Here is a 12,126-nt window from a genome sequence, read left to right on the forward strand (position 1 = left end):
TTTCAGAGATAATTCAGGTTTGAATATTTTCCGAAATTTTGGAATACCAACAGCATAGTTTCAAGAATCTTACGTGCCACGTTCTTAAATCTTATGTTCTTCTGATACACATTCCAAAATTCCTTCTGATGTTGAAGATACTGTGGTTTAAATATTTTTTGAAAAATTTAATATATCGAGATCACAACGTGTTCCAGGGATTTCATGTGCCATCTGTTGAATTTCCCTGCTATCTATATGATGCAAAATCCATAATTGGAGCTAGGAATACCTCCTAGTTTACGAGACATTGGAGCTTAAATACTTGTCTCTGAAATAATCATATTTAAATACTTCGTTTCTGAAACACGTAGCGTCTTGAGAGTAGCAGAATTTCCATACCATTGTCTTTATCGTTCATTATTTTCTTTCTTTGTTTGGGAACATACTGCGTTCTGCCATCTCTCGGGAATGTCCCAAAGTTTGTAGCGGAGCTACATGTGCGATTGCATTCACTGTTAGCCACATTCCTCACTCTCTGTATTTTACTATGTTCCGTCAGATGACGAAATGTGTCATATGCCTCTGCATACTTGTGGACCTTCACGAGAGATGGCAGCAATATATTTTTCCATTATTTTACTTTTCACAAGAGTAAGATAGTAATTTCCGAGTTTTATTATAGCACTGACTAAAGATAGAATAGACTAGACGTGAAATGGGATTTCGTGTGTCAGGCACTGAAACATCAACCAGGGAAGAAATCATTAGGTTTGTAAAACACACTTCGCCTAAGCAATAATGAACTGGAGAACTCTACCAAGTGAAATGATGCAAGTAAAGTGATTAAATAAATCATTATTTAAATAAATGAAATCCGTTACAGTATTATTAAATAGTATCTCTAGATTCCAAACTACAATTTTATTTCACTTTATATTAAGTATTTATGTGTATCTCAAGAAAAGCTCTGTATGAATATGTTTTATGAATTTATTAATAAGTTTTTCGTTAAAAAGCGATAAAATCTATACTTTTAATTGGAACTTTTATTTATTGAAACACAGGCGAAGTATACCTAGAATGGATCTAATATTTAACCAAAAAGGGGACATAAAGTAAATCTAGATATTTATCACACGAGTCACGATTTACACTTGTACTGAATTTAAACAATTTCTTGAAAAGAGAAAAGATACCCGAAAAAAGAGGCATAACAGTTTGATCAATTTGAGATCTGCGTGCAAAGTGTTCAGCCCGATAAAACCCTTTAGGCTGTCTTCTCATTTCACGTTTCCAAGCGCTTTCGCTCGATGGCCAACTAAAAACGCGGGAAAAATTTAAAAAGTGGTCGCCGCGTGCAATGGTAGCTTTTTCCTCAGCGGCAGACTCTTTATTTTTAAATGTAAACACGAACGTACCGCGATTTCTTTCTCCTTTCGATTATTTTCTCTTTTGCGTAATCCAAGAATTGCTTTCTTAAAACAAGTGCCCCGCTCCACAAGTTCGATTAATTTCCACGCCGAAAGAAAGAAAGAATGTACGAAAACAGTTTGACGTAATTTATTTTTTACGAAAACGAAATGGTCGCACCCTTTACAACAAGACTGTACAGTTACAATTTCACTAATGCGAAGAGTATTTCGACGTGACGTATTGGTGGGTCACTTTGAGAGCCTCGAAAGTCTCGATACCAACGGGTTTGATCTCAGACGGTGGTAACAAGAACCCAGAGTTTCCACCGGGCAATTCGTAGGTAAATGACAATTTGATGTCCGCTTTGCCCAGAGCCCAGTCGTCGCTGCCGCCAGAGTTTGGATCTAATAATTTTGAAAGAAGCGTAAATAAACTGGATGGACTAAGCAAACTGTTGTTGAAGATAAGATTAGAAAAAGAAAAAAATGAATAAGCAAATAATGATCGTTTCGATGACAGAAATTTGATAAATGATGATAGGATATCTCGCAGATCAATTCAGAACAATCAATTACTCACATAGTGCATTAGCTGAAGTTCCATAAGTGTATCGAGTTCTGCGAGACTTGGCAATAGCTTGTGCACATTGGCTAGCAAGATTACGCTAAAAAAGAAGAGAAAGCAAAGTGAAGATATTGTTTGTAACAAAATGCATTATCGCAGAAGCGATAATGTTTATCAGCAATTTACTAACCAGCTCTGGTTCGTTAGCGGGCACGTTGGTTGTCCAACCCCAGGGGTACAAGATGTACTGCAAAAATCGTATACTTTCGTACATTATTGCTTTGACAAATCGCGTTCACGAATAGAAAAAAAAGCGACAATTCCCAGCGTTCGACGTTCCGTTATGTTCTGTGTGCGACGAGAGTAATTTTTCGACTGTACTCCATAAAAATTTATGGAGTACAAATACGTGACCAGCAAGCAAGCAGGATTAAAAAGTGTTCCGTTTTTCAATTTGTCCGGAGCGTTCAGAAAAAAATTAAATTAAGATTAAAGCTTGATCCCTTTAAATTAAAATTTGATCGGTTACCTGACCGTAGGAATGGAACGTAAAGTAGGCTTTGATCTGTCCCTTCCGTGCCAAAATGAAATCCCTCAAGTGTTGGTTCTCCACTTCGGAGAACGGTTTAGGCCCGGCGTAAGTGTCGCTGCACGGATTATTGGACGCGCCAGTTGCTACGAATTAAGAGTTTCAATCAATAGGAATGAACAGACATTACAGAACAGGGTAAACTGAAGTTGAGATGCGACAGATGAGAAACAAAGTAGATGAAAACTGAACGATAAAGAAGTGTTAATAACAGCTGTATATTATGTATGTAAAATCGTCTTTGCCTGCTTCCTGAATCTGATGCAAGTTCAATATTGGTCAATCGTTGTTTCGAAAGATGACAAACGAAGACGCGACATTATTAGCGTGAGATCCACGATCGAGACGATTTCCGAATTGCGTCACGGAATAACTCGCAAACTTCTCACAAGTCAGCTTATCAGAAGAGAGGTAGAGAAATAGCGAGCGTGTTTTTATCACGTTCAATCATAACTTGAGAGACCAATGATCGAGTTAATCGTGACACACTACACATCACGCGATAGCTACACAACGTAGATAAAGAGAAAAACGTGTCAGCTAACAGCATGAACTTCCATTTTCGTGAAATTACTTGCAAGATAGTCGGTTCTCTACACCGTGTCCTTTCAATAACATGCCGTTAATTTGTCCGCGACAGATCTTTCCGATTTCGGTTCAGAAAGACGAGTTCATTGAAATCATGGCCAATTTATTCTGCACAACATGAATAAAAATTATTTATCGCATTACGTTTCTCTTTTATCGCGATATTTTCTCGATCGGATCAAGTGTCTGATCGATGCCGATGATAAGTTATCTACGATCACGCTGTTCGCGAGCCGCAGTATCATTGAAATAGTTATTAAAAATGGAACAAAGATTTAATCGACCGGAACGGGGATTGATTTAATTATTACTCGCCATCAGTTTCTTTATCGAACGTGACACTTTGTAACACGTCTGCTTTAGATATGATTATTTAATTGGATCATAAATGGAAAATGGAAACTTACTCATCCACTGCATGTCGTAGTTTCGGTTTCCATCGACACCCCTGCAAGTCGAGCCCGAGTTCGATCTTGTTTTCCTCCATAATCGGTTCTGTCGAGCGTATTAGATCGTTTAGAGCATTTTACAAAGAACAAACTAATTTATACGATATGCAGCGGTATTAACTTACCGCTGACGAGCTGTGCGTGTATTCGTAACCATCTGGATTCAAAACTGGCAGGACGTACCAATCAACCTTGGTCAGGAGATCTCTGTGGTTTTGCAACATTAAATCTACCATGTAGAGAGCTGTCGCTGGGGCGATCCATTCTCTGGCGTGAATTCCAGCATCGATGAAAATAGCCGGCTTGTTCGCGCCACCAGTCGACAACTTCAGAACTTTCATCGACCTTCCTTCGTAAGAATTACCTATGGTAATTAACGAGGCTATGTTCTTGTAGGTCTGTGTCAGATAGGTTAGGTACTCGTTTACCTGTGAACGCGTTAAATTCATTTTTATTATTACCGTGACTGTACCATTGACATTGAAACAGTGTTAATAATTTAAATCGATACTACTTCGAGAGGGAAAGATTTATCTCAAAGCCTGAAGCTTTTATTTTGACGAGTTTCGAGTTTGTTTTTTTTGAAAATTGTTTCGCGTCATCCAGCGAGTAGAAAAATCAGTATATTCTCACCTTATCGCTACACGACACTAAGTTATCTTCGATGAATGATCTTACGACTGTCAAAGTAGAAACTCCACGCTTTAAAATGAGACCAATGATCTTTTTTTCCAAAGTACCACCAAATTTAAATTGTCGACAATTTTTCGTTGTCGTTTNACTTATCACTTATTACAAAGTAACATCAAATGTTACATATTTGTATCTCATGCGATACCTCCCGTGTGCACACGAGTTCTGCCTTTTTTTTTTCTAAACTTTGAAATTTTTGACCTTACTTACTTCTTTGTAATTGGGGTAATAAGTGAAAGATAACCTTCCGGAAGCATAATCTTGAGTTCTAGCTTGCAATCTACGCTCCACTTCCTGTTCGATGAGCTGCTCTGTAACTAGTTGTTGAACGTCTTCGATCATAACCGTGTAATTCATATGGTGTTCCTCAAGAAGTTGTTTGAACTCTTCGATTTTGTCCGCCGTCACCAGAACATCCACGAGATCGTTTGTGCTTCTTACAAAATCGAATCCAGGATCGTCTACGTAATTTTTCAGCAACGAAAATTGTTCGGGCGTATTGTATGAAATAGAGAGACTCTGCATCCTGTCAATTTTTCAAAAGAACAATACCTCTTTGTATCTCATTTTATTCCATATACAATCTCATCAATTTGAGATTTGTTGAGTTTCATCTATTTGAATTTCATTCATTTGTACTTTCATCGATCATACAGTGAAATTAATGGCAAGTAATGGGATTGTTTGTCTGTCAAAATCTAAATGGCACTTGGAAACACTTTCATGGCGCCACATTTTAAAATATGAAATCAATTATTTCACAAGTAACGAAACTTTAAGAAATCGCTTAAACTTCTCATCAATGGTCTTACATTCTTGCACAATTAATCCTAGATACGATATATATTATTGCTAGTAATTATGAAATAAAAAAGAAACATACCCTTGCATGGAGAGATGAGTTTGGTGGCCAGTGGCTAGGACAGCCGCGACAAAAATTGTCGCAAATAGGAAAATTACGCTCATGTTGACTTAGTTCGACTAAAGCTACTCATCATTTTTCAAGTTTTATATATCGTGTCGTATCTTAACGAAGCAATCAGATTTCTTTGTAGATTGCAAAAGCGCCTGTCAACGAGAGCATGAAATTGCTACTAAAAGTACGTAGTATATAAAAAAGTCAAAGAAGATCAATCTGACAAAAGATGATATCCGTATCGGAGTGAGATAGGATTGATTGATTGTTTACTGCGAGACTAATTGTTTTATTTCGGTTAATTTTTATATACTTAGATTTACAATATAGAAATCATTAATCCTTAGAAACCCATACTTTGTACATATATAGATATAATATCGTGTGTTATATTCTAACAAATTATTACGCTCTAAAAATAAATATATATCTACGTAGATATACTATAACATGAATAAAGCCATTTAATCCCCTAAAATATCCATATAAGTTGTTTCTATATATATAAATTATATATATATTACAACCTTGATACAAGATGTAAAATCTAAAATATCAACCAAGCATACCTCCTGATTTCAGAGATAATTGAGGTTTCAATATTTTTCGAAATTTTGGAATACCAGCAGCATAGTTTCAAGAATTTTACGTGCCACGTTCTTAAACCTTATGTTCTTCTGATACACATTCCAAAATTCCTTCTGATGTCGAAGATACTGTGGTTTAAATATTTTTCGAAAAATTTAATATATCAAGATCACAACGTGTTCCTGGGATTTCATGTGCCATCTGTTGAATTTCCCTGCTATCCTGATGCAAAATCCATAATCGGAGCTAGGAATACCTCCTAGTTTACGAGACATTGGAGCTTAAATACTAGTCTCTGAAATAATAATATTTAAATTCTTCGTCTCTGAAACACGTAGCGTCTTGAGAGTAGCAGAATTTTCATACCATTGTCTTTATCGTTCATAATTTTCTTTCTTTATTTGGGAACATATTGCGTTCTGCCATCTCTCGGGAATGTCCCAAAGTTTGTAGCGGAGCTACATGTGCGATTGCATTCACTGTTAGCCACATTCCTCACTCTCTGTATTTTACTATGTTCCGTCAGATGACGAAATGTGTCATATGCCTCTTACTTGTGAACCTTCACGAGAGATGGCAGCAATATATTTTTCCATTATTTTACTTTGCACAAGAGTAAGATAGTAATTTCCGAGTTTTATTGTAGCATTGACTAAAGATAGAATAGACTGGACGTGAAATAGAATTTCGTGTGTCGGAAACATCAACCAGGAAAGAAATCATTAGGTTTGTAAAACACACTTCGCCTAAGCAATAATGAACTGGAGAACTCTACCAAGTGAAATGAAGCAAGTAAAGTGGTTAAATAAATCATTATTATTATTTAAATAAATGAAATCCGTTACAGTTTTATTAAATAGTATCTTTAGATTCCAAACTACAATTTTATACCACTTTAGATTATGTATTTACGTGTATCTCAAGAAAAGCTCAATATGAATACGTTTTACGACTTCATTAATGAGTTTCTCGTTAAAAATGGTAAAATCGATACTTTTAAAATGATTTTTTATTTATTGAAACACAGGAAAAATATACTTAGAATAGATCTAATCAAAAATATTTAATCAAAAAGGAGACATGAAGTAGATCTAAATCACACGAGTCACGATTTACACTTGTACAGAAAGCAATTTCTTGAAAAGAGAAAAGATACTCGAAAAATGAGGCATAACAGTTTGATCAATTTGAGCTCTGCGTGCAAAGTGTTCAGTCCGATAAAATCCTTCAGGCTGTCTTCTCATTTCACATTATTCCAAGCATTGTTGCTTTCCTTCGATGGCCATCTAAGAAACGCGGGAAAAATTGAAGAAAGTACTCGCCACATCTAATGGTTTTTCTTCAGCGGTAGACTCTTCATTTTTAAATGTAAACACTAGTATACCGCGATTCCTTTCTCCTTCCGATTATTTTTTTCTTTTGCGTGATACAAGAATTAGTCGACCATTTTGGGTCAACGAGGAACCGACATGGCTGTTTTCTCAAAATAAGTGCTCCGCTCCGCAAATTCGATTCATTTCCACGCCGAAAGAAAGAAAGAATGTACGAAAACAATTTGACGTAATTTATTTTGGGACTTTTACTGCTTTCCGCGATACAAAATCGAAATGGTCGCACCCTTTACAACAAGCCTACAGTTTCAATTTCACTAATGCGAAGAGTATTTCGACGTGACGTATTGGTGGGTCACTTTGAGAGCCTCGAACGTCTCGATACCAACGGGTTTGATCTCAGACGCTGGTAACAAGAACCCAGAATTTCCACCGGGCAATTCGTAGGTAAATGACAATTTGATGTTCGCTTTGCCCAGAGCCCAGTCGTCGCTGCCGCCAGCAGCTGGATCTAATAATTTTGAAAGAAGAGTAAGTAAACTGGATGGACTAAGCAAACTGTTGAAGATAAGATTAGAAAAAGAAAAAAATGAATAAGCAAATAATGATCGTTTCGATGACAGAAATTTGATAAATGATGATAGGTTATCTCGCAGATCAATTCAGAACAATCAATTACTCACATAGTGCATTAGCTGAAGTTCCATAAGTGTATCGAGTTCTGCGAGACTTGGCAATAGCTTGTGCACATTGGCTAGCAAGATTACGCTAAAAAAGAAGAGAAAGCAAAGTGAAGATATTGTTTGTAACAAAATGCATTATCGCAGAAGCGATAATGTTTATCAGCAATTTACTAACCAGCTCTGGTTCGTTAGCGGGCACGTTGGATGTCCAGCCCCAGGGGTACAAGATGTACTGCAAAAATCGTATAATTTCGTACATTATTGCTTTGATAAATCGCGTTTGCGAATAGAAAAAAAAGCGACAATTCCCAGCGTTCGACGTTCCGTTATGTTCTGTGTGCGACGAGAGTAATTTTTCGACTGTACTCCATAAAAATTTATGGAGTACAAATACGTGACCAGCAAGCAAGCAGGATTAAAAAGTGTTCCGCTTTTCAATTTGTTCGGAGCGTTCAGAAAAAAATTAAATTAAGATTAAAGCTTGATCCCTTTAAATTAAAATTTGATCGGTTACCTGGCCGTAGGAATGGAACGTAAGGTAGGCCTTGATCTGTCCCTTCCGTGCCAAAATGAAATCCCTCAAGTGTTGGTTCTCCACTTCGGAGAACGGTTTAGGCCCGGCGTAAGTGTCGCTGCACGGATTATTGGACGCGCCAGTTGCTACGAATTAAGAGTTTCAATCAATAGGAATGAAAGACATTACAGAACAGGGAAAACTGGAGTTGAGAGGCGACAGATGAGAAACAAAGTAGATGAAAACTGAACGATAAAGAAGTGTTAATAACAGCTGTATATTATGTATGCAAAATCTTCTTTGCCTGTTTGCTGAATCTGATGCAAGTTCAATATTGGTCAATCGTTGTTTCGAAAGATGACAAACGAAGACGCGACATTATTAGCGTAGTGAGATCCACGATCGACACGATTTTCGAATTGCTTCACGGAATAACTCGCAAACTTCTCACAAGTCAGCTTATCAGAAGAGAGGTAGAGAAATAGCGAGCGTGTTTTTATCACGTTCAATCATAACTTGAGAGAGCAATGATCGAGTTAATCGTGACACACTACACTTCACGCGACAGCTATACAACGTTGATAAAGAGAAAAACGTGACAGCTAACAGCATGAACTTCCATTTTCGTGAAATTACTTGCAAGATAGTCATTTCTCTGCACCGTCCCTATTCAATAACGTCCCGTTAATTAATCCGTGACGAAACTTTCCGATTTTGCTTCACATAGACGAGTTCATTGAAGTCAATTTATTCTGAACAAGTAGATGAACAAAAATTATTTATCCAATTACGTTCCTCTTTTATCGCGATATTTTCTCGATCGAATCAAGTGTCTGATCGATGCCGATGATAAGTTATCTACGATCACGTTGTTCGTTTGACGCGAGCCGCAGTATCATTGAAATAGTTATTAAAAATGGAACAAAGCTTTAATCGACCGGAACGGGGATTGATTTAATTATTACTCGCCATCAGTTTCTTTATCGAACGTGACACTTTGTAACACGTCTGCTTTAGATATGATTATTTAATTGGATCATAAATGGAAAATGGAAACTTACTCATCCATTGCATGTCGTAGTTTCGGTTTCCATCGACACCCCTGCAAGTCGAGCCCGTGTTCGATCTTGTTTTCCTCCATAATCGGTTCTGTCGAGCGTATTACATCGTTTAGAGCATTTTACAACGAACAAACTAATTTATACGACATGCAGCGGTATTAACTTACCGCTGACGAGCTGTGCGTGTATTCGTAACCATCTGGATTCAAAACTGGCAGGACGTACCAATCAACCTTGGTCAGGAGATCTCTGTGGTTTTGTAGCATTAAATCTACCATGTACAGAGCTGTCGCTGGAGCGATCCATTCTCTGGCGTGAATTCCAGCATCGATGAAAATGGCCGGCTTGTTCGCGCCACCAGTCGACAACTTCAAAACTTTCATCGACCTTCCTTCGTAAGAATTACCTATGGTAATTAACGAGGCTATGTTCTTGTAGGTCTGTGTCAGATAGGTTAGGTACTCGTTTACCTGTGAACGCGTTAAGTTCATTTTTATTATTACCGTGACTGTACCATTGACATCGAAACATTGTTAATAATTTAAATCGATACTACTTCGAGAGGGAAAGATTTATTTCAAAGCCTGAAGCTTCTGTTTTGACAGTTTTGAGTTTGTTTTTTTCGAAAATTATTTTGCGTCATCCAGCGAGTAGAAAAGTCAGGATATTCTCGCCTTATCGCTACACGATACTAAGTTATCTTCCATGAATGATCTTACGACTATCAAAGTAGAAGCTTCACGCTTTAAAATGAGACCAATGATCTTTTTTTCCAAAGTACCACCAAATTTAAATTGTCGACAATTTTTCGTTGTCGTTTACTTATCACNGTATTACAAAGTAACATATTTAACTCATGCGATATCTCGCGTGTGCACACGAGTTCTGCTTTTTCTTTTTTTTTGTAATCTTTGAAATTTTTGATGTTACTTACTTCCTTGTAATTGGGATAATAAGTGAAAGATAATCTTCCGGAAGCATAATCTTGAGTTCTAGCTTGCAATCTACGCTCCACTTCCTGTTTGATGAGCTGCTCTGTAACTAGTTGTTGAACGTCTTCGATCATAACCGTGTAATTCATACGGTGTTCCTCAAGGAGTTGTTTGAACTCTTCGATTTTGTCCGCCGTCACCAGAACATCCACGAGATCGTTTGTGCTTCTTACAAAATCGAATCCAGGATCGTCCACGTAATTTTTCAGCAACGAAAATTGTTCGGGCGTATCGTATGAAATAGAGAGACTCTGCATCCTGTCAATTTTTCAAAAGAACGGTACCTCTTTGTGTTTCATTATATTGCATATATGGTTTCATCACTTTGAGATGCCATGACCATTTATAGTTTCATCGATTTTACTATTTCATTAATTGCAAATAAGGGGACTATTTGAATATCAAAATCTAAATTGCACTTGAAAATTATACTTTAATTATACTTTAATGGTGCCATATGTTGGAATATTATATCAATGACTGTTTCATAAATAACGAAACTGTAAGAAACCTTAAACCCTAAGCTTAAATTTCTTACCGATATCTTTATATTCCTCCACAATTAATTGTAGAAACAATATACATTATTGCTAATAATTATGAAATAAGAATAATTTATTTAAAAAACGAAACGTACCCTTGCATGGTGGGATGAGTTTCTTGGTCAACGGCTAGGACAGCCGCGACAAGAATTGTCGCAAACAGGAAAAGTACGCGCATGTTGATTTATTTCGACTAAAGTTACTTGTCATTTTGCAGATTTTATATATCGTGTCGTATCTGCACCAAATAATCAGTTTTCATTCTAGATTGCAAAAGCGTCTCTCAACGAGAGCATGAAATTGCTGCTAAAAGTACATAGTGTGTAGAAAGTCAGATAAGATCAATCTGACAATAGATGACATCCTTATCGAATCAAGATAGCATTGATTGAAATTTTAATTACAGAATCAATCATTTGGAAATTCGTTTTCAATTGGAGAACACCCGATAGCGGTTTATTGTGCGATAAGCATGACGTATTGTTACTGTTTACGTCCTAATTCTCAAACTTTTTATTATTATCAAGAATTTCCCGCTTTTTCAAGACTTTTTTTTCGAAATTTTGAGAATTTTGAGAATTTCACGTGTGACCTTTATCTCTAATCTCTGATACACATTCCAAAATCCCTTCTGGTCTCGAAGAATATTGTGGTTTAAATATTTTTGGGGAAATTTAATATATCAGGATCACAACCTGTTTCAGAAATTTCATGTACCATCTGTTGAATTTTCCTGCTATCCTGATGCAAAATCCAAAATCGTAGCTAGAGAAAAACTTGCTAGTTTTCAAGATATTTGAGCTTAAATATTTTTGGTCCCTGAACTGAAACACGTAGCATCTTGAGGGTGGCAGAATTTCCATATTGTCTTTATCGTTCATTATTTCTTTTTTTTTTTTTTTTTTTTAGAACATACTACATTCTGGCTTCTCTGAGGAATGTTTCGAAGTTTGTAGCGGAGCTACATATGCGATGGTATCCTCTGGAAACCACAATCCTCACTTCTCTTTATTTTACTATGTCCATCAGATGGTAGAGTGTGTCATGTGCCTGTAGCGACCTCTACCTCGAAGAATTTAGATCAACGACATCTATGTTCCGTCGAGATGTGTATTTAATATAATCAATAGAATATTTAAAAATAGCTATTAATTTTATTATCACCATAGAAATGTTTACTGACACTTATATATATTGTAGCCATAGTAGAAATTCTTCATT

The 12,126-nt window shown here is 36.6% G+C and overlaps 2 protein-coding genes and 1 long non-coding RNA gene across 3 annotated transcripts in view; 1 reads left to right on the forward strand and 2 right to left on the reverse strand.

Moving 5' to 3' along the window:
* Positions 1–1,526: 1,526 nt before the first annotated feature.
* LOC122531898 (carboxypeptidase B-like) lies at positions 1,527–5,320 on the reverse strand. Its single transcript, XM_043660180.1, has 8 exons — positions 5,162–5,320; positions 4,489–4,804; positions 3,711–4,013; positions 3,544–3,631; positions 2,489–2,634; positions 2,150–2,206; positions 1,975–2,059; positions 1,527–1,799 (listed from the first exon to the last, which is right to left on the reverse strand). Exons 1-8 carry the CDS (start codon positions 5,242–5,244, stop codon positions 1,606–1,608), a joined length of 1,272 nt encoding a protein of 423 aa, XP_043516115.1. The 5' UTR covers positions 5,245–5,320; the 3' UTR covers positions 1,527–1,605.
* A 2,005-nt stretch (positions 5,321–7,325) lies between these two features.
* Positions 7,326–11,158, reverse strand: LOC122531896 (carboxypeptidase B-like). The gene is made up of 8 exons (XM_043660177.1): positions 11,001–11,158; positions 10,306–10,621; positions 9,539–9,841; positions 9,372–9,459; positions 8,311–8,456; positions 7,972–8,028; positions 7,797–7,881; positions 7,326–7,624 (listed from the first exon to the last, which is right to left on the reverse strand). Exons 1-8 carry the CDS (start codon positions 11,081–11,083, stop codon positions 7,431–7,433), a joined length of 1,272 nt encoding a protein of 423 aa, XP_043516112.1. The 5' UTR covers positions 11,084–11,158; the 3' UTR covers positions 7,326–7,430.
* Positions 9,944–12,126, forward strand: part of LOC122531902 — a 17,221-nt gene continuing 15,038 nt past the window's right edge. Inside the window, exon 1 of the long non-coding RNA XR_006307418.1 lies at positions 9,944–9,986. This is a non-coding gene — a long non-coding RNA (uncharacterized LOC122531902). The remainder of the gene's footprint in view (positions 9,987–12,126) is intronic.

Source organism: Frieseomelitta varia, unplaced genomic scaffold, assembly GCF_011392965.1.
Source record: "Frieseomelitta varia isolate USP_RPSP 00005682 unplaced genomic scaffold, Fvar_1.2 scaffold_425, whole genome shotgun sequence".
Lineage (NCBI taxonomy): Eukaryota > Metazoa > Arthropoda > Insecta > Hymenoptera > Apidae > Frieseomelitta > Frieseomelitta varia.